The sequence below is a fragment of the Dermacentor albipictus genome, chromosome 4, assembly GCF_038994185.2.
Source record: "Dermacentor albipictus isolate Rhodes 1998 colony chromosome 4, USDA_Dalb.pri_finalv2, whole genome shotgun sequence".
In the NCBI taxonomy this organism is placed as follows: domain Eukaryota; kingdom Metazoa; phylum Arthropoda; class Arachnida; order Ixodida; family Ixodidae; genus Dermacentor; species Dermacentor albipictus.
The window spans coordinates 28,147,809-28,169,176 of record NC_091824.1 but is presented as its reverse complement, the minus strand read 5'-3'; the positions used below and the strand labels follow the sequence as shown (position 1 = coordinate 28,169,176).

General features: G+C 49.2%; 1 protein-coding gene across 3 annotated transcripts in view; it reads right to left on the bottom strand.

Annotated features, from left to right (window-relative positions):
* The window catches only part of LOC135900215 (phospholipid-transporting ATPase ABCA3-like), a 661,060-nt gene that overhangs the window by 319,251 nt on the left and 320,441 nt on the right, over nucleotides 1–21,368 (bottom strand). For all 3 annotated transcript variants that reach the window (XM_070536864.1, XM_070536866.1, XM_070536865.1), the window contains exon 12: nucleotides 180–335. In XM_070536864.1, the coding sequence (XP_070392965.1) occupies nucleotides 180–335 (156 nt within the window). The remainder of the gene's footprint in view (nucleotides 1–179; nucleotides 336–21,368) is intronic.

Genomic DNA, 21,368 nt, shown 5'->3' with positions numbered 1-21,368 from the left:
TACGCCAGCCAGTATGGGGTGATGTTCTGTAGTTCGTTCTTCTTTATTTAAACGTGAGTATATTACGAATGTATTGAAAACTGAAGGTTAGGGATTCCGACTACTTTGATATTTTATCCATTTATATTTCATTTTCAATATGGCATGCAGCATTAAATAATGAAGGCCAACCTGTGTACCTCAGGGCTGGTAAGAAGCGCCAAAGCGATGCTCAGCCTTCGCTTCATTCCACCAGAAAGTTCATGAGGAAACGCGTGTGCCTTCTCAGAAAGGCGCACAGAGTGCAACAGATTTTCTATTATTTTAGGCAATGAGCTAATTTCCAGTCCTCTTATCTGAAAAAAAAGAAAGAGAAAACGTTGGTGACACATCATAAGTGCTACATATGAAGTCATGATTTTTACTCATTCGAGCAGAAAATTTCAAAAGAGCTGTGTGTAGTTCGTATCGCAGTTTGGTGTTTTAATTATTCCGGTGGACTGTATGCTGCGGCCAATTTCATTATTTGCAATTGCTGTGCGGCCTAGTGCAGTATATGCATGGTATGCCAAAATCCCAAGAATTATATTCTGCAAAATCAATATATTTAGGAAATTATTGCTGACCAAACTGTGCGCTTTGATCTGCCATTTTACACAGGACCTTACTGCTAAGCTTTCTTACAAGTGATCTGTGAATGCAGCTCATCATTGGCAAGTGCGTTCTTAGTTCCTTATTCAGATTACAAACCGGTTTTCCACAAACTTCTTACCGACTATACCACAGTGGGCGTCATGCTTCATTTTCATGTTCACATAGCAGAAGTACCATCGCGTTTGAGGCCTTTCGGACATGCTATATTCGTCTTGCTTTAATAATTTAATTAGATCCCGTAAAGTTCCTACTTATTTACTTAGGCATACACAAATGTTGTCGGCCATTTTATTTCGTACAGCAAGACAGGCCCTTCTACTCGTTTTACAATTCTGCAAAGGTAGAATTTCCGCAGTTATGAAGCATTCATCTGAAATGTTCCATGAAGGAGAAACGGGGACTCAGGGAAATGACCTTCCATTTGGTTGCAGTCACAGCAGTGCTATGTAGTATGGGTGAGTGAATAATCGAAGTTTTCTGAAAGGAACCGAATATCGTTCTTTTGTCGAGTGTTGCCTAGTATTTTCGCAAATGTGTATACTTTTTCAATAGTCTCCGAATGCTTCGAATTGCAAGCTGTGCAGTGTAGAAATGTAAATAGACGCACATTAAAGCAAACATCAATTATGCGAACACTCCAGGCACATTTCGGCCGCCATCGCCGGCAATGCCGTGATGTGCCGTATGAAGAACAAGTGCGGTAACACTGTCGCCTCGTGCCGTATGCTATATGTGCGAGTGAAAGCGTGCGAGGGTGAGCCGACGATGGTGGCTCGATATCACGGGCGCAAGGGACGAGACAGGAGAGGGAGCGCCGCCTTCCATCGTGCTCACGACACCGAGGGGAGAGGAGGGCACTTCTACTCCGACGGCGGCTGCATGCGTCACGCCCTCGCGTGCGCTATATTGAAATCGAGCTGCGATGGGGACAGTGTATCATTCCGACCGATTAGTTCGAGTTGTGTTCTCGCCGCATGGCTCGCGTTGAAGCGACAGGCAGCACGAAAGTTAAAATTAAATTATGGGGTTTTACGTGCCAAAACCACTTTCTGATTATGAGGCACGCCGTAGTGGGGGACTCCGGAAATTTCGACCACCTGGGGTTCTTTAACGTGCACCTAAATCTAAGTACACGGGTGTTTTCGCATTTCGTCCCCATCGAAATGCGGCCGCCGTGGCCGGGATTCGATCCAGCGACCTCGTGCTCAGCAGCCTAACACCATAGCCACTGAGCAACCGCGGCGGGTAGCACGAAAGTCAATTCGCTTGTTGCAGCGGCGCTTTCTCACTCCAGCGTTTTGACAACGAGCGTGCGCGGTCATACAGTGAGTGGTGTTTATGTTTAATTGTTCGCGCGGGGCACTATGTTTGTTAACCTAATAAGAGAATGCACTCAAATTTGTACGGCCGTTAAACTATCACACTTATACCCCTGTCATACGGGAAGATTTATTTCCATTTGAATCGAATGGCATTCGCATATAATCCCACTGATCGGGATTTACACGGGAAAATGTAATGTCGTTCGAATAGAATGACATTTGTCGTCGAATGAGTTAGGGAACTCATCCGCATTCGATTTTGAAGCGAATCTATATCCCTGACCTCAGATAGACAACAGCGACACGCAACGCGAAAAAATAATGAGTGCATCAGCAAAGTCAGAAAGTGTTTTTTAGACTTACGAAAAGGAATGATTATTTTTGCCGCGATGATATTTTCACCATGGGCTGTGCTCAAGCGCTATTACTCTTTGCTTCAGGAGTCTGTCACGGCGGTCGGCCATATTAGATGTGTTGATCGAAGTGCTTTTAGTTGTGAATAATAGGCGTCAAAATGTTTTCGTCCGTTTCAAAAGTACTCGCAAAAGTTCTTAAACGCGTTTAATAGGCACAAAATTTCTTTGAATTTCACAAATTTTGTTCCAGATCGTGATTGCTATCATTTGCGAATGGCATTATATTTTACTGTGTAGCACCGCAAGAGACCGAATGGCATTCGATGCATCGAATGCCATTCCATTCGAATGACATTGAATATTCCGGTGTGACAGGAATATTAGTTCGCACAGCTTTGCACTAATTTGCTGTTGTAATTGATGCTTCTCCTTTCGGGTGAAACTGCTACTTTCTTTATCTATACCAGACTCATTCGCACTCAAATTTTGATGCAGCATTGCGTTGGCTGTGCCTATTGAATGGGACTATTTTATCGTTGTTACAATTCTGTTCACATGAATTGGACTCACATGCTCGATTGCGAGATAAATTCATATTGTTACGGGGATGTTGCGAGTATAAGACGATATTTACAATTGTATATACAAGCAGAGTCGATGGGGTGAAAAAAATGGCTGACTAGTAACAACAGGCAGCAGCCAGCGTCTCGCGATCTTCTTCCTCTCTCTTCTTTCATCCTTCCGTAAGAGCGCTTCTGGGCAAATAACTGCGAAGAATGGTAGGCGAAGAACTGCGAGCGAAGTATGGCTTCAGCCGCGAATAATGCACGACGTCAACAGGCGGCGGATTTGAGGAAGTGCGAAACTGTAACGGCGCGATCTCGTAACTGACGTCGTTAACTTGACGTAGGACTTCATAAGGCCCTGTGTAGCGAGAGAGAAGCTTCTGGGAGAGGCCGACCAGGCGACGTGGTGACCAAAGCAGAATCCAAGCACCTGGGGTGAAGTGAACATCGCGATGGCACTGGTAGTAACGCTCTTTTTGCATATGCTACGAGGCTAATAAGCGAGATGGGGTGACTTGACGCGCCATGTGAGCGCAATCGATGGCTTGTCGAGCGCACTCAGTAGCAACGCGGAGCACAGAAGGTAGGATGATGTCAAAGGGCAAAGTGAGGTCGCGACTATACAAAAGATAAAAGGATGAATATCCTGCGGTAGTATGTCGGGACGAGTTATACGCGAATGCCACGTAGGCCAGCGTGGCGTCCCAGTCGCGGCGATCGTTGGAAACGTACATCGACAGCATCTCTGTGAGTGTTCGGTTGAGACGGTCCGTAAGGCCGTTCGTTCGTGGGTAGTAGCCGGTGGGCAGCTTGTGCTCAGTGCAACAAGAGCGAAGGAAGTTGTCCAAAACTCGAGACAAGAACGAGCGGCCGCGGTCTGCAAGTAACTGTCGAGGTGCACCGTGCTAGAGAATGACGTCGTGAAGGAGAAAATCGGCGACGTCAGTTGCGCAACTAGACGGCAATGCCTTTGTTATCGCGTAGCATGTTTTGTAATCTGTAGCGACGGCGACCCACTTATTCCCTCTAGTAGTTGTCGGAAAAGGGCCAAGCAGGTCAAGGCCTACGCGCAAGAACGGTTCAGATGGAACTTCAACTGGATGGAGTCGTCCGAGAGGTGGCAGGGGAGGTTTCTACGGCACTGACACAATTCGCAAGTTGCGACACAACGACGCATTGAGCCGTAGAGACCTGGCCGGAAGAAGCGGCGTCGTACGCGGTCGTATGTACGCAAAACATCACGGTGTCCCGCCGTCTGTGCATCGTGAAGTTGTTCGAGAGCAACAAATCGCAGATGACCAGGAAGGACAAAGAGCAACCCAGGGCCGTCAGGGTTCATATTGCGGCGGTAGAGGATGCCGTCATGCAGCACGAACACGCGGCACGTGCCGTCGTTTCTGCTAGATTCCACTCCGGCGATGATGGACTGTAAGGATGCGTATCGTTGTTGTTCAGCACGAATGTCAGTCATGTCAGTCAAAGGCATCACGCAGGTCATCGGATCATGCGCAATAGGATTGGGAAGATCCACGGGGTGACGCGAGAGGCAGTCAGCGTCCTTGTGCAGACGTCCAGATTTATAGTTGACAATAAATGAAAATTCCTGCAGCCGCAGAGCCCAGCGACCAAGACGACCTGTGTGGTCCCGGAGGGAAGTGTTAAAGTTCTAGGACGATCCCAGCGCTGACACCGAGTTGTTAGAATTGGGGGCTGTTAGGATCAGTTGTCAGGATTGGAGTCGGGCATAAATTATAAGGCAGCTGGCCCATGCCGTCGTCCAACTTATCCATGCTGAGGACGTCGGGAAGGACTGCTTCTCATCGAGAACGAGGAATATGGGTTTATTTACAGCATCTACAAAAGGACGTTGCAGTTCATCAGTCTAGCATGACTGCGAGAGAAAGTGCACTGAGCGGCCGCACAACAGCCGTTTATAAACACTCGATCCTCCCTCGGTCCCAAGGTGAGCGAAATGTTCGACCAGTCATCGTAAACAAGTCGCCCCTCTATGCAAGGGATTACACACACACACTTCCACAGGTTCATGGTCCTCAACCGAGGTCAGGCGGACTTCGTAGAACTCGGGGCTACGTTAGGAAAGGCGCCTTTTATTCCCCGAACTGACCCTCGCAGCGCGGCCGCCTGTTGGCCATTGTCTTGCGTCTTGAACGGCGCTTGGGAATGGGCCCAGAACAACGCTCCCTCGGGGACTCCCTTGTTCACAGCAGACCAGATCGGCGGTGGCGGGCTCAGGCACAAAGCATGCTTCGTCGAACTCATCTTGGCTCAAGGACAGAGAGTCGAGGGTGCGTGTATTGTTCTTTCCACACAGTCGACTTAGTCACGCCGTGGCTAGAGGTTTGCGGTGGCGTTCCAGGAAAAGTTGGCGCCACTGTCGCAACTGGCGGTCAAAACTTGCATATCAGTGGGCCGTTCTTAACAGCGCCTCCATGGCCCAGCAAATCTCGAGTGTCCAGCGCTGACAACCGCTGGGCAGGAAGAGAACGGCTGGTGGCCATGGGGTGATGCCTTGGCTCGCAGCGACCACTTGTGTAATGATGTCACCGCACCAAAACATCCAACAAGGGCAGGCAACTGCAAAACGAACCCCACAACACGGCTCTGCGCCGAGATGACGTACCTTGGATCTCACTATAGACTCGCTAGGCTTCAAAGAAAATATAAGTGCAGAAACAAAAAATGCTGCATTTCGCTATGTCAATTATTGAAGCAATTTTGTGCTGACAAATTCAGCAATAATGGACGGATTCCTGTTAAATGAGAGGGGATCTTCTTGGCTTAACAACATTACCAATAGTAACCATACAATTTGGGTGGGACCCTTACACGCAGTATTCGAATTAGCCTGCTCAAACCATCCGCATTGCTATGCAACTCTCCTTCTTATATCTAACGGAGAAGTTGAACTCTTGCAGAGTGAGACTCCATCGGAGCAAGCGGCCATTTTTGTGCGGCATTTGACTGAGCCACGTCAGAGGACAGTGGCCGGTCTCGAAGATGAACTTCGCTCCGTAGAAGTAACACGATAACTTCTGCGCGGCCCAAACTAAACAAACGCATTCTTTTTCTGAAGCGCTGTAGGCTTCCTCTCTTAAATTTAGTTTACGGCTGGCATAGAGGATAGGATGCTCCTCATTATCGTCGCCGACCTGACTGAGTACCACGCCCATACCTCTGTCGCTTGCGTCGCATTGAACTATGAATTCCTTTGTGTAATCTGGCGCGCAAAGCAAGGACAAGAAACCAATAGCGTTTTCAAACTTTGGAAAGCGTTCTCTTCGTCCTCATCCCAGTGTACGCTACTCAAAGCTCCCTTTCGGAGGGCATCCGTTAATGGACTTGCATTTGCGAGCGATTCTGAATGTACCGTTGATAGAACCCCACAAGTCCCAAAAATTAACGAAGGTCTGTTTTCGTGCGCGGCTGAGAAAATTCTCCAATTGTAGCTATTTTCAGCTCGGCCGGCCGTCTCGTGCCCTGGCCGACAACATGGCCCAGATAAGTAACCTGCGAGCAGCCAAATCTACACTTTTCCGCTTTCATTGTTAAGCCGGCTTCCCTCAAACGTGAGAACACCTGTTTGAGATGCGATACATGTTGTTCCCAGCTGTCCGAAAAAATAGCTACATCATCAAGATATGGCAAGGCAAACTCCTGCAAGTCTTTCAGGACAATATCCATTAACTTAGAGAAGCTAAACGGCGCGTTCTTCTGCCGGAAGCTGAGTGCGAGAGGGCGAAAAGTGCCTACACGTGAGATGAATGCAGCAGAGCGGCTCGAACTTTCTGAAAGGGGAACTTGCCAGTACCACCGCAGGAGATCTATAGTTGAAATGTATTTAGCAGCGCTAACTCTTTCAATTCGTTCCTCAGTGTTGGGTATCGGATACACCTGATCTCTAGTGGTGGCATTTAGCTTCCGGTGGTCAGCGCACGGACGAGGGTTCTTGTTATGGGTTTCGACCATTATTAGCGGTGACATGTAGTCGCTCTCAGCGGGCTCAATGACTCCCAACTCTAGCGTGCGCTGTATCTCTGTATCCATAATTTCTCTCCGTCTTAGAGACATCCTGTAAGGCTTTGATCTTACGGGTTTGGTTGATGTCAGCTCTATTTCATGCGTTATTAGTTCGGTTCTACCTGGCCGATCGCTGAACTTGTCGAGATATTCCCCTAACACCCCTTTTGGCTCATCTAGCCGCTCGGGTCTTAGAGCGTGCGAGCTTACCGAATGGTTTATTACTTCCATCCCGATTTCAGAGTTGGAGGTCACCCTATACTCCTAAAGCTTGGTACTATTACAATCCTGTTCCTTGATGGTATAGTTAACGACTCCGCTCCGCTCTATATACGGCTTCATCAAATTGCAGTGATATATCCTCAGCTCCTTCTTGCGACCAGGCATTTTCAGAGCATAGTTAGTATCTGAAAGTTGGAGCAACACTTTAAGGGACCATCCCAGTGAACTTCAAGCTTGTTCTTTCTTGAAGATTTGAGGATCATTACGTGGTCTCCGGCGCTAAACGTACGAAGCCTCGTATTCTTGTCATAGGAGAATTTGGCGTTCTTTTGTGCCACTCCCATGTTCTTTTCGACTAGTTCTTGGGTAGCGCTTAGCCGTTCCAGAATTTAGCACGTATTCAACCACTGTTGGACTCCCTCCTTTTTCCTGCCACATCTCTCAACATTCTTAGTGCAGAACGGAGTGTCCTCCCATACACTAGTTCTGCTGACGAGAACCCTGTCGCTTCATGTGGAACCATTCGCAAAGCAAAGTTGCTGGCAGACAGTTCTCCCAGTCCTTCTTGCACTCGTAACACAGCGCGCACAAAACTCGCTTAAGTACTGAATGCCACCTCTCTACACTGTTTGACTAAGGGTGATAGACGGAACTGTGTAATAACTTTACCCCGCACTTTTGCAAGAATGTGGCAGTCAGTGCGCTGGTGAATGCTGACCCTTGATCCACCTGAATTTCGGCTGGAAACCCAACTCGTGCAAATACTGCCAAAGGTGCGTTAACTACTTCGGTGGAGCTGAGCTCTTTCCGAGGGATTGCTTCTGGAAACTTTGTAACCGGACACAGCATGGTAAACAAGTACCTGTAACCCGATTTTGGTTTTGGTTGAGGCCCTACAGTGTCTATCACAAGTCATCTGAAAGGTTCTGTTATCAAGGGCACTAACTTTAATGGAGCTTTCCATGTCTCTCCTGGTTTGCCCGAGCGCTGGCAGGCGTCGCATAATCTTACAAAGTTTTCTACGCCTTTGAAACAGCCAGGCCAGTAGTATTCCATAAGCAATCTTTCCTTTGGTTTGTTTATGCCTAGGTGGCAGCACCACCCATTTCCATGACAGAGACTCAAAAGGTCCTCCCTGTACTTAGTAGGTACGACTAACTGATCTAAAATGCTACCCTTTCGATCTCTGTAATGCCGATACAACAATCCTCCTCTCTCATGTATCGTCACGTTGCGGCTAGCAATGCCTTCTTTAGCTGTGTGATGTAATTTAGCTAAGCTCTCATCATTCTTTTGCTCGGCTGCCAGTGACTATCTATCCACACGTAAGGGCTGGTCAAAGTTCTTTGAGGCCGGTGATATTAACGACCCTGTGTCACTTGCAATTGCGTCAGCTTGCTTTTCCTGCAGGCTTGAACTTTGACACTCTAGTGATACGCTCTCATTGAGCTGGTCAGCTGGCAGGCTTTCGTCAACTGTTCTTTTGTCCCTCAGGCTTAGCTCGCATTCGGGTATTGAAGTTATCCCTTTTCCTGCTTTCGCTGGAGCAGCTGGTGCCTTTTCAGCCGAAAGCGACGCGATTTTACGAGCTTGGCCTCCGGTCAATGCCTGTACTATGCCCTCTCCCAGTTTAAGCCCCTTTTCACGCAGTAGCCGGTTCGAACGATTCGAAAAGATGTAAGGGTACTGCTCTGACAAAAATTTGGAAACTGCAGCCTCGGTCACTAGCTTCCCAAATGATCCACTGATTTTGATTTTGGCCATGGGCAGACACACGGTGTGTTCTTCTACATCCTGTTTGATCCATGCTACTTCTCCGGTGAAGTCATTTACCATCACGTAAGAGGGATGGACCGTGTTAATCGTGGCGGCACTGTCTCTAAGCACCCGGCGTGGTTTGCCATTAACTTGCAGGTCGTGAAAATATGGGCTTAAAAGTTCCATATTCTCGTCTTTTTCATCCACGTAGGAGAAAACTACGCTAGGCTTCTCGCAGTTTACAGCTATATGTCCCAGTTTGTGGCATTTATAACAGCGGATGGGTCTGAAAGATTCGAATTTTCTTTTCTACTCTTTTGGTAGTGTTTCCCCGTTTGATTTCTCCTCGCTCTTTTCTGAGGGCTTTTCCTCCGCGTCTACGGGCTCCGGTCGTCTAGTCTGCGAACCCTTTTTGAACGGAAATGATTTCCGCGGTCCATTTCGACCGTCCCAATTTCCGTCCTCGGCATTCAACTTTCTACGCGTTGCGTACTCTTCGACTAATTCAGCCGCCCTTTCCACAATGTTTACGTTCCCTCTGTCTTGTACCCACAGTTTCACGGCTTGGGGGATGCTTTTGTAAAACTGTTCTAGACACATGCATTCAATGATCATGTCTCTGCTGTCGTACGCTTCCGCGCTTTTCAGCCACTCGACTAGGTTGGCCTTTAAGCCGTATGCAATGTCCGGATACCCGTCGCTATCTTTCTTGCTTGTGCTCCTAAACCTTTGCCGAAAAGCTTCGGCTGAAAGGCGGTATTTCTTCAAGAGACTAGCCTTAACTTTCGCATAATCATATGCATCCTGTGCGCTGAGTCTGGCGATTACTTCCGCCGCCTCACACGGCAACATAGACAGCAACCGCTGTGGCCATGTACTCTGACCGAAGTTCATTTTCTCGCAATTCCTTTCAAAATTGCTTAGAAACAAGCCTATGTTGGTCCCGACCTCAAATGGCTTTAATAGCCTGTCCATGCGGTATGATTCTGCCTCACTTGATCGTCCCAGAGCCCCTTCACTTCCTTGACACAACTCCAAACGTTTGCTTTCAAGTTCAAGTTGCATTTTTCTTAACTCGCGTTCCTCTCTCTCTTTGTCCCGTTCTTCTCTTTCTTTAGAAGTTCCAACCCTATTTCAATTTCTTCCCCATTGGCCTGTTCGGAAATTACCTCCAGTAATTCCGCTTTTAGCATTTCATTGCGTACATCTAGGCCCAGTTGCTCACCAACAATCAACAATTCGTCTCTCAGCAGTCTCCTTAACCCAATGATTGCGGCGTTACTGCCTTGATCCTGCTCGGTAAATTTAGCTTAGGAAAACACAACCTAGCTAACGCTCAACAATCTAGCGTCCCTACTGTTCTAAACAGAACAAACACAAAATGAAGCCTAGAGAGTCAAAGCAAGAAGCAAGCACTCACCGCAGACAAAGCACCACGTCGCAAAGTCCATCTCACCCTTGTCAGCCAGTTGTTAGAGTTGTAGGACGATCCCAGCGCTGACATCCAGTGTTTAGGATTGGGGGCTCAATCCCATCACTCGTAATCAGTTGTCAAGATTGGAGTCGGGCATGAATTAGAAGGTAGCTGGCCTATGCCGTCGTCCAACTTATCCATGCTGAATACGTTGTTGAAGGAAAGGACTGCTTCTCATCGAGAACGAGGAATATGGGTTTATTTACAGTATCTACATAAGGACGTTGCTGTTCATCAGTCTAACATGACTGCGAGACAAAGTGCACTGAGCGGCCGCACAACAGCGGTTTATAAACATTCGGTCCTCCCTCGATCCCAAGGTGAGGGAAACGTTCGACCAGTCATCGTAAACAATCGCCCCTCTGCGCGAAGGATTACACACACACACACTTCCACACAGGTTCACGGTCCTCAGCCGACGTCAGACAGACTTCGTAGAACTCGGGGCTTACGTCAGAAAATTCGCCTTTTATTCCCCGAGCTGACCCCCGCAGCGCGGCCGCCTGTTGCCCATTGTCTCGCGTCTTGAACGGCACGTGGGAAGGGGCCTCGAACTACGTTGCCTCGGAGACTCCCTTGTTCACAGCTGACCCGATCGGCGGTGGCGGGTTCAGGCACAAAGCCTGCTTCATCGAACTCATCTTGGCTGCAGCGACGGATAGTCGAGGGCGCGTGTATTGTTCTCCACACACAGTCGACATAGTGACGCCGTGGCTATAGGTTTGCGGTGGCGTTCCAGGAAAAGTAGATGCCGCTGTTGCAACTGCGAGCCGTTCTTAACAGAAGAGAGCCAGCAGAGATCGTGGTGTTCTGTAATGAGCGAAAGTGTGCGGCCGTACCAATATGGTCGGAACATGGTGACAGCCCAAACAAAAGCCAAGCACTCCCGCTTGGTGATGAAGCAATTTCTCTCTGCAGGTTACAGCAGGCGGCTGGCGTAAGCTATCATGCACTCGGTACCATTCTGCTGTTGGGCGAGAACAGCGCCGATGCCATAGCCCCTTGTGTCAGCGTAGACTTCGGTCGGTGCACACGGATCAAAGTGGGCAAGTATGGGAGGGGTGGTCAGAAACCCGATGAGAGCGGCGAACGCGTCAGCTTGCTCAGGGTCCCATGAGAACGGCGTGTTCTTCTTCAGAAGATTTGTCAAAGGCCTGCAACATTGGCAAAGTTTTTGACAAAACGGCGAAAGTAAGAACACGGGCCGACGAAGCAGCGCACCTCAGAAGCAGAACGTGGCAGAGGGAAACTGCGTACGGCGTGAAGTTTTTCCGGATCTGGTTGGACACCTTATGCGTCAACGAAGTGTCCCAACACGATAATCTGATGGCGCTAGAATTCACACTTCGTGGAGTTCAGTTGGATGCCGGCTTTTCGGAAGACCGCAAGAATGGCAGCGACTCGGATAAGGTGGCTGCCGAACGTGGGAGAAAACAACTGGCAGTTGTTTGGCTTGGCTGTGCGAGGATATACGTAGCGAAAGCTAAGGTATAGCATGGTTAGCCTTGGTTAATCTTGATTGCAAGTCCAGGTTAGTCTGGTTGTCTAGCTATGTTGCGGCGTTTAGCGAGTCGTTAGCCGCGCTGTTCGTCTGTTTCCTGGGCGATTCGTTTCTTCATCTCGTTCCGGTGTCGATTCCAGGCCTCCTCCTGCCTATCAGAATTGTGACCGTCCGTACTGCCACCTCAACTGTGGTTGCGGCGCACGCGAGCTGTCCTTTTCAATCTTCCGATATGTTATCAGGCATGCAGCGCAGCTGGCCAAGTTAGTGGAGGCGAACGCAACGACGAGGAATGCAGTGTGTCTTCATGTGCCTCCTCGGTGTACGGCCACGCGAAATCGCAAGTTTGCGACCAGTAAAACTTTCGCTTTAGAACAATAACATCGTCAAGGTAGCAGATACAGGTGATCCATTTAGAGCCTCGCAAAAGAGAGTCCATCATCCGTTTTAATGTCGCAGGAGCATTGCATAGGTCAAAGGGCATGACTTTGAACTGATATAAGCCATCCGGCGTGATGAAGGCCGTCTTCTCGCGGTCCATTTCATCAACTAAAATCTGCCAGTAGCCGGATCGAAGATCGATGGACGAGAAGTGGTGCAAGCAGTCCAAGGCCTCATCGATGCGTGGTAGGGGGTGGACGTCTGTTAGTGATCTTGTCCAAATGGCGATAATCGATGCAAGAACGCCAGGTACCACCTTTTTAGAGCGCAGCTCTTTGGCGTCCGTTCCTGGGTTTCGCGTCGTCGTCGTCGTCGGCGTTGTCGGCGTTGTCGTCGGCCTCGTAACCAGCTCGCCGACGAATCTGCTGCTCCGCCGCCGCGCATGCGCGCTGTCGGCTCTCCGGGCGAGGGAGGATGATGGAAGCGAGGTGGAGAGACTGTGGAGGAGGGCTGGCTACACAAATGGCTCTTTGGCGTCCGTTCCTGGGTTTCGCGTCGTCGTCGGCGTCGTCGTCGGCGTTGTCGTCGGCCTCGTAACCAGCTCGCCGACGAATCTGCTCCGCCGCCGCGCATGCGCGCTGTCGGCTCTCCGGGCGAGGGAGGATGATGGAAGGGAGGAGAAGAGACTGTGGAGGAAGGCTGGCTACACAAATGGCTCTTTGGCGTCCGTTCCTGGGTTTCGCGTCGTCGTCGGCGTTATCGTCGGCCTCGTAACCAGCTCCGCCCCCCTTTCATCCCCCCAGCGCTAGCAGCGACCGACTGATACCGCTTTCGTGAGTCCGCTACCGCACTCACGAAAGACGTCGTGCACTTCCTGCAACTCGCATTAACCGTCCATCGATCCACACCGATGTTAGTAGTGGGGGACTTTAATGTTGACATAAAGACAAACAGCAATTTCCTAACACTTATGCGGGAGAACATCCCGTTCCTCTCGCTCGTAACGCGTCCCACGGCTGTGACAACCTCGCGAGGCACTTGTATAGATCTCGTCTTTGAGAATCAAGCATTGGTGTACCAAGTCGAACATATATCAGTCTATTTCTCCGACCACAAAGCTTCCTTCATGACTGTCAAGAACTGTTAGTGGAGTCTTTGTTAAAGGAATACGTGTGAAAAATAAAAAAAAATTCTGTGATAGCGCATACATGTGTTGCTCGATTTCTTTGCCTCAATCTATCGAAAAGGTGAAACAGCTTATTTGCTGCGCTCAAATTTCGCATTAGGAAGTAACGTAATCGTCAGTAATTTTTTCTCACAAGGACGACAGACGAAGTCCAAGGGCTGGCTGATGGTTTGATGACCCCGTTGCGGAGCATTTTGTCCACTTCTGATTGGATGACTCGACGTTCAGCATGCGACATACGATAGGGACCACGACGAATAGGATTCGTGACTCCAGTGATGATACGGTGGTGAACAATGGATGTTTATCATAAAGGCATGTCGCCGAAATCAAATATGTCAAGGTAAGATTCGAGGAGGAGATGCATGTGCGTGGCCTGTGCAGAGGTGAGGCCAGGTGGAACCATCTTCGCTAAGTCACCCGTTAGCGAACCAGAGCTGTGAGCTGCAATTGATGCTAAGAAATTGCTCTCGGCATCAGACTTTCAATGTCAAATTCGGCAGTATTAGAAACGCTGGCCAAGAACATGCGGGCTAGAATCACTGGAGGACACAGGGTGAAATTCAGAAGCGGAAGAACGGAATTGTTATTAGTAATCGTCACCAACGCATGCAGAAGTGCAACGTTCCGGTTCAAAAGCACGTCGATGATGGGGCGAAGCACATATTCAAGGTCCCGAACCTGTGACTGGGCGTTCCAAGCGACGTAAGTGACTGCCTCAGGTGACAGACGCACATCTAGAAGCGAACACAAGTGCAGTGGAGTGGAGCTCGGAGCATCGGCGACTTGAGACGACAGTTCCAACTTGCGACTTGAGGCGACAGGCGACAGTTCCAACTTAAGAAGGCCGTTTGCGCAGTCGCTGAGAAAAGAGTGATGGGAAAAATTCGAATCCAAGGATGATGTCGTGAGGGCAGTTGTCGATCACAACAAAGAGAACAGAAGTAGGGCGGCCGGCTATACTTATGCGCGCAGTACACATTCAAAGTACAACTAGCGCGCCGCCGTCGGTCACACGAAGCATTCGGCCAGCTGCTGGGGTGAGGACCTTCTTTAAACGTCCACGTAGGCTAGTACTCATCACAGATTTGTGAGCTGCAGTGTCGACGAGTGCTTGGACAGGTAAGCCGTGTATTTTAAAGTCAATTACAATTATTTTTGTGGGCACAGACAGACGATGCGATGCAGTAATGGACGATGCAGCGCCACGTCCGAGGGCTGCATTAGTTTTCCGATAGGGTGTGGCCAAAAGCCACAGGGGACGAAAGGCGAAGTGGCTGCGGTGAACGGGATGATGGCCGACGTGTTTGAGGTGAACGAGACGGGCGTCCGCGCGGCGATGGTGAGCGACTGTACCACGCGTACCTAGCAGAGTTGTCGGCGCTGTTAAACATTGCGGGCATTTCCATTAAAACAGCTCAGGTTGGTCGGCGTGAGAGGTATTGAAGGCCACGAGTTGCGACAGTATCCGGTGAAATGACCAGTGCGGTGACAGGTGAAACATATCGGTTGGTCGTCCTTGGTTCTTCACTCAGCCGGGTTGTGATAACGCGGAGATAAGCGTCGGGGTGGAGCGAAAATAGTAGAGGTGTGTTCGTTGGCTCTGCGGTTGGTGACAGCACAGACAGAATGTGGGCCAAAGGTTTGACGTTCCTGTCGAGCGATGGCTTGCACGAACGAAACTGAAAAAGGGGTAGCACCAGGGCAACGCGAACAGAAAGCTGCGGGCTCCATCGCGTCGATTTCACGTCGAACGGTTCGCATCACGTCCTCTGATGGCGACGCACGCTGCTGTGAGCGCTGATCTTCACGCGTCGATGTTGTGGCAGTATTGGGAAGTCTGGTGAAAGGGTGCAGGACGCCTCGGCTTCTGGCCTACTTGAATTGTCGGCACTATTTGATGATAGTATCAACTGTAGAGAAGCTTTTACACGTGAGCAGGTTAAAGGAGTCTTTAGCAATTCTCTTGGGCACATGCCTTGCCTTCTCAGCTTCTGTCATATCGTGATCGGCCTTACGATACAGCGCCAGCACGTCCTGGATATGCGCATCATAGGACCCTGGGGGGGATTTGGCACAAGAGGCCAGTTCCAGCTTTGCGGAAGTTTTACGGCCGGCTGGTTTGCCAAACAACTCTGCTAACTTCTCTTTGCATTGGTCCCAACTGGTCAGCTCCTCTTCATGGTTTTCAAACCACACCTTCGCGGTGTTTCTTACGTAGAACAACAGGTTAGCTAGCATAAACGTAGGGGTCCCCTGTGTTGATTCCACTCACATGTTCGTACATAGCCACCCACTCTTCAACGTCGGCGCCATCAGTCCCGCAGAAAGTTCCGGGATCCTTGGGTTGCTTAACCACAACCGAACGGGACAGCGACGCAGCGGGCGATGGTAAAGTTGGGGGAGGAAACAATGTTGATTCCGAGTGCTCACCGTCATTCATGGCGAAGACGGTGATGCGACGTCCACTGCGGAGCTCCGTTTACAGCCGAATCACCCCGCACCTCCCACCAATATTTTACGGGGGTGTTGGGAGTATAAGACTGTATTTACAATGTATATACAAGTAGAGTCAATGGGGTAAAAATGGCGGACTAGTAACAACACGCTACAGCCAGCGTCTCGCGATCTTCTTTCTCTCTCTCTTTTTTCATCCTTCTGCAACAATATTATTGCGATTAGTGTTCTTGCCTACTTGAGACATTTTCAGTCCGTCCATCCATCCATCCATCCATCCATCCATCCATCCGTCCGTCCATCCATCCATCCATCCATCCATCCATCCATCCATCCATCCATCCATCCATCCATCCATCCATCCATCCATCCATCCGTCCGTCCGTCCATCCATCCGTCCGTCCGTCCATCCATCCATCCATCCATCCATCCATCCGTCCGTCCGTCCATCCGTCCATCCGTCCGTCCATCCATCCATCCGTCCATCCGTCCGTCCATCCGTCCATCCGTCCGTCCATCCGTCCGTCCGTCCATCCTTCCATCTATCTATCTATCTATCTATCTATCTATCTATCTATCTATCTATCTATCTATCTATCTATCTATCTATCTATCTATCTATCTATCTATCTATCTATCTATCTATCTATCTATCTATCTATCTATCTATCTATCTATCTATCTATCTATCTATCTATCTATCTATCTATCTATCTATCCGTCTATCTATCTATCTATCTATCTATCTATTTATCTATCTATCTATCTATCTATCTATCTATCTATCTATCTATCTATCTATCTATCTATCTATCTATCTATCTATCTATCTATCTATCTATCTATCTATCTATCTATCTATCTATCTATCTATCCGTCTATCTATCTATCCGTCTATCTATCTATCTATCTATCTATCCGTCTATCTATCTATCTATCTATCTATCTATCTATCTATCTATCTATCTATCTATCTATCTATCTATCTATCTATCTATCTATCTATCTATTTTCTGACGACGATCAACTGACTCAATTTGTCTGCTAGCTTGGGCCTCTGGGTATGTGCTCATCGTCGTGATTCCGTCGCGGTCGTTACTTTCACAGTATCTTTACGTAGTAGTAACGGCGAATAATAAAGCAACAAAGCTGTGAATGACGGAACCTACTTTTTATTGGGCGAACTTGTGCCAGCAAAAGCAAGTTAGACTCTAGTACAGCGATTGCGGTGAACACGATCGGCGATCGTCGAAATCTGTTCTCATGGTCATGCGCGTGGCTTTTTATACATGAGTAACAGAATGTTCCGGAGTAATCGCTGGTGCCCCCATGTCTTCCAGAATGTACTACACAATTCGCGCAACTCATACAATCATAATACAGAAGCTTCGGTGACAGCAGTCAACGGATAGAACCATCGCTAATCATCGAGAAACTTCCGTATAGGCTGGTGCCTCCCGCGCTGAGCGATAACATTGGTTAGACGGTGATAAGCGGTCACCCGGAAAAGATAGACAAGCACATGTGCCAATGCCCACACCCCTCAAGAAACATTGTCCCGAAGTTAAAACATAATAGGAGAGAGAAAAACAAAATCACACTTGGTAAAAGAAAGGTAACGACAGGACAAAACAGAAAGTCCAACGAAAGCAAGTTGTAAGTTCAGCTATGCAAAGTCCCAAAGTTCATTAGCGCTAGTAGAATGGCTCAAGTCGCACTACTTCCAGTCGGGAACGGCGCCGCTGTGATTGGGAAATGATGTCTGGCGCGACATCATAATCCATTGCTTCAATGCGTCGGATGGTCTTGTAGGGTCCAAAATACAAGCGTAAAAGCTTCTTTCTTTCAGCGCATCAGCATGGAAACCCAAACACGGTCGCCAGGATTGTGTTCCACCTGTCGTCTTCGACGATTGCAATGCCGACTGTCTGTTCTCTGCTGACTGCTGATGCGCAGGTGGGTTAGCGGTGGGACTTCGGCGTGCTGGAGATAGGCGGCGATGTCCAGATTATCTTCGTCGGTTACGTGTGGCAGCATGGTGTCGAGAGTCGTCGTCGTGTTGCTTCCGTAAACCAGCTTGAAGTGCGTGATTCGAGTTTTTTATTGCACTGGCGTGTTGTTAGCGAACATTACATATGGCAAGACGGCATGCCGGGTCTGGTGCTCGATGTCGACGGACATTGCTAGCATGTCGGCGAGGGTCTTGTTCAGCCGCTTCGCAAGACCATTCGCCTACGGGTGGTAAGCAGTTGTTCTTCTGTGGCTTGTCTGGCTGTATTGCAGGATGGTTTGGGTTAGCTTTGCTGTAAAGGTAGTTCCTCTGTCGGTGATAGGACCTTTGGAGCACCAAGTCGCAGCAGGATGTTCTTGATGAAAAATTTCGCCACCTCGGCTACGCTAACTTCGGCAGGGCATTAGGTTCAGCGAAGCGGCTGTGGTAGTTCGTCACCACGATGATCAACTTATTTCTGGATGTTGACGTCGGAAAGCGTCCGAACAAATCCATCCCGACCTGCTGAAATTGTCGATGAGTTGGCTCCATAGACTGTAGTAATCCCGCTGGCCTTGCTGGTGGTCTCTTGCGTCACTGACCGTCTCGACGTGTCTTTACGTAACGGGCGACTTCGTGATGAGGCGCGGCCAGTAAAACCTTTCCTCCATTCTCGATGGCGTCCGGGAGAATCCGAGGTTCCCATCGGACCGATCGTCATGTCGGGCGTGCAGTACTTCTGGACGTAGTGTTGAGGTAACAAGAATGTAGCTGGCGTGGACTGGTGAGGTCTTCTTTAAGAGTAAGTTGTTTTGTAGAGAAAACGAACACAATCCCCGCCTAAATGCCCTATGGATAACGTAAATTTTGCCTTTCAAATACTATACGAGGCTTGTTAGCTCCGGCTCTGCTCGTCGCTGTTCAGCGACGTCTTCCGCCCTTGTTATTTCAAGAAGGTGTCATCACCTTCTTCGACTTGCGGCGGCGGGTCAACGGGAGCGCGTGACAGGCAGCCGGCATCAGAGTGCTTCCGTCCAGACTTGCAGCCGACAGTGATACGTCAAACTCCTGGTTTTTCAGACAACGTATTGCGAGGCGTCCTGAAGGGTCCTTTAAATTTGCCAGACCACACAAGGCATGGTGGTCGCTTATGATTTTGAAGGGTCTGCCGTAGAGGTAAAGGCGGAATTTCGTGGTGAACCAAATGATGGCAAGGCATTGTTTTTCCATTATCTAATAATTCCGCTTTCGACAGTGACCGGGTAGTGTAAGCAATGAACCCTTCAAATCCGTCTTTCCTTTTGACTAGGGCGTGACCAGGCCTCGGCTACTTGCGCCAGTGTGGATTTTGGTGTCGACGTCTCGGTCAAAGTGGGAGAGCAGTGGTGGTGAATGCAGGAGCTCTGTCTTGGAAACGTTTGGCTTCCAGCGCTTGAAATCGACGTCTGATTTCTTGAGAAAGGTTAATGGCTCGGCGATACGCGAACAGGTCATCACGAAGTGCCTGTAATAGGCACACAGGTCAAGGAATTGGCGCACTCCCTTCTTGTCAGTGGGCTGTGGGAAGTTAACGATGGCATGTACCTTCGGCGGATCAGTGCAACTCCAGATTTGATGATGACGCGGCCTAAGGACAGAAATTCGTTGCAAGCGAAGCAGCACTTTTCCGGCTTTAGCGTGAGCCCTGATCATTTGATGGCCTTTAGTGCTATTCCAAGCCGCCTAAGGTGATCATCGAAATTCCCGGCGAAGACGATCACTTCATCTAAGTAGACGAGACAGGTCAGCCACTTCAACCCAGTTAACACCATGTCCATCACGTCCTGAAACGTTGCAGGCGCCAGGCACAGTCCGAATGACATGACTTTGAACTCATAGAGGGCGTCCGGCGAAATGAAGGCGATCTTTTCGCAACCACTCTCGTCAACGTTTATTTGCCAGTAGTCAGTCTTGAGATCCGTCTAATAAAGTACTTAACATTGCGAAGCCGATCCAATGGGTCGTCTATTCATTCATGATCTTCAGTCAGCGGTAATCGACGCAGAAACGTAGTGTTCCGTCCTTTTTCTTCACCAAGACAACAGGATATACCCACGGGCTTTTCGAAGGCTGGATGATGTCGTCGCGCAGAATTTTGTCGACTTGTTGTCTTATAGCTTCACGTTCTCGTGTCGAAACTCGGTAAGGGCTCTGGCGGAGTGGTCGAGCGCACTCTTCGATTATTATGCGATGCTTTGCGACGGTGTTTGTCGAATCCTCGATGACGTCGAGAAGCAGTGTTTGTGTCGTAGGAGCAGATTTCTGAGCTGTTGCTGGTTAATCATGGGATGACTTGGATTTATGTAGAAGTCTGGTTCGGGAAATATGGTCGAGGTAGATCCAGCAGAAGTCGATAGGACAAACTCATTGCTGGCTTCCACAATTTTCTCGACGTACGCCATCGTCGCGCCCTTGTTGACGTGCTTGGACTTCCGGCTGAAGTTTGTCAGCACCATTTTAGCTTTCCCTCCGTGTATCCGAGTGATGCTTCTTGTGAGGCAAATTTCACGCTCAAGCAGTAGACATTGGTCAACCTTTATGACGCCTTCTACGGATGTTGCGCTGCCGACAGAAATGACAATGCAGGAGCGAGGCGGAATGCGGACTTGGTCGTTAACTACACTCATTAAGGCACTCTGACTGGAAGGCCTCTGCGTATGTGTTTCTTGGTATTCGGATAGCGTTATCGACTTCGACTTCAACCTAATGATTGCGCCGTGTTGGCTCAGGAAGTCCATGCCAAGAATGGCGCCTCGTGAACATTGTTCGGGATAAGGATGGTGGCAGGGTAAGTCGGGTCAGGAACGGTAATTCTTACTGTGCAGATTCCGATCGGCGTTATTAGGTGTCCTCCAGCTGTCCGAGTTTGAGGGTCTTCCGATGCAGACTTAACTTTATTCAACTGGGCGGTGATGGGTCCACTCATGACGGAGTAGTCGGCTCCTGTGTCCAATAAGGCGGTGACCGCATGGCCATCGAGATGCATGTCGATGTCGGCGGTTCTTTGTTTTACGTCGCAGTTTGGTCTTGGCGACGAATCACGGCTGTGTCGCATCGATTTGAGGCTGAAACGTCGCGCCATAAGACCTTTTTCTGTTGGTGTATTTTCTGCTCCCAATTTTCGTCGGGATGGCGGCGTGCCGTTGCTACGTTGTCGGGCTAGACCTTGAAATGTTGTCCTCGTCGGCCGAGGATCTTCAACATTTTGACGTGCAGCAACTGCGCCTCCATTGCTTGCTGATTTTATTTTTCTGGGTATGGGCTCGCGTACCGGACCCGGGCTAGGCCAGGGTGAGGTTAGGGCTAGGCCAGCGCTGTACAGTTAAGGAATAACCAGACGAGGTAACGGTTGACATTCACATTCCTTAGGGTGTAACATTATTGCAGGGTTTGATCATGGACGCTATTTCGCATGATTACATTTTCCACCTTATTTAACCTCAAT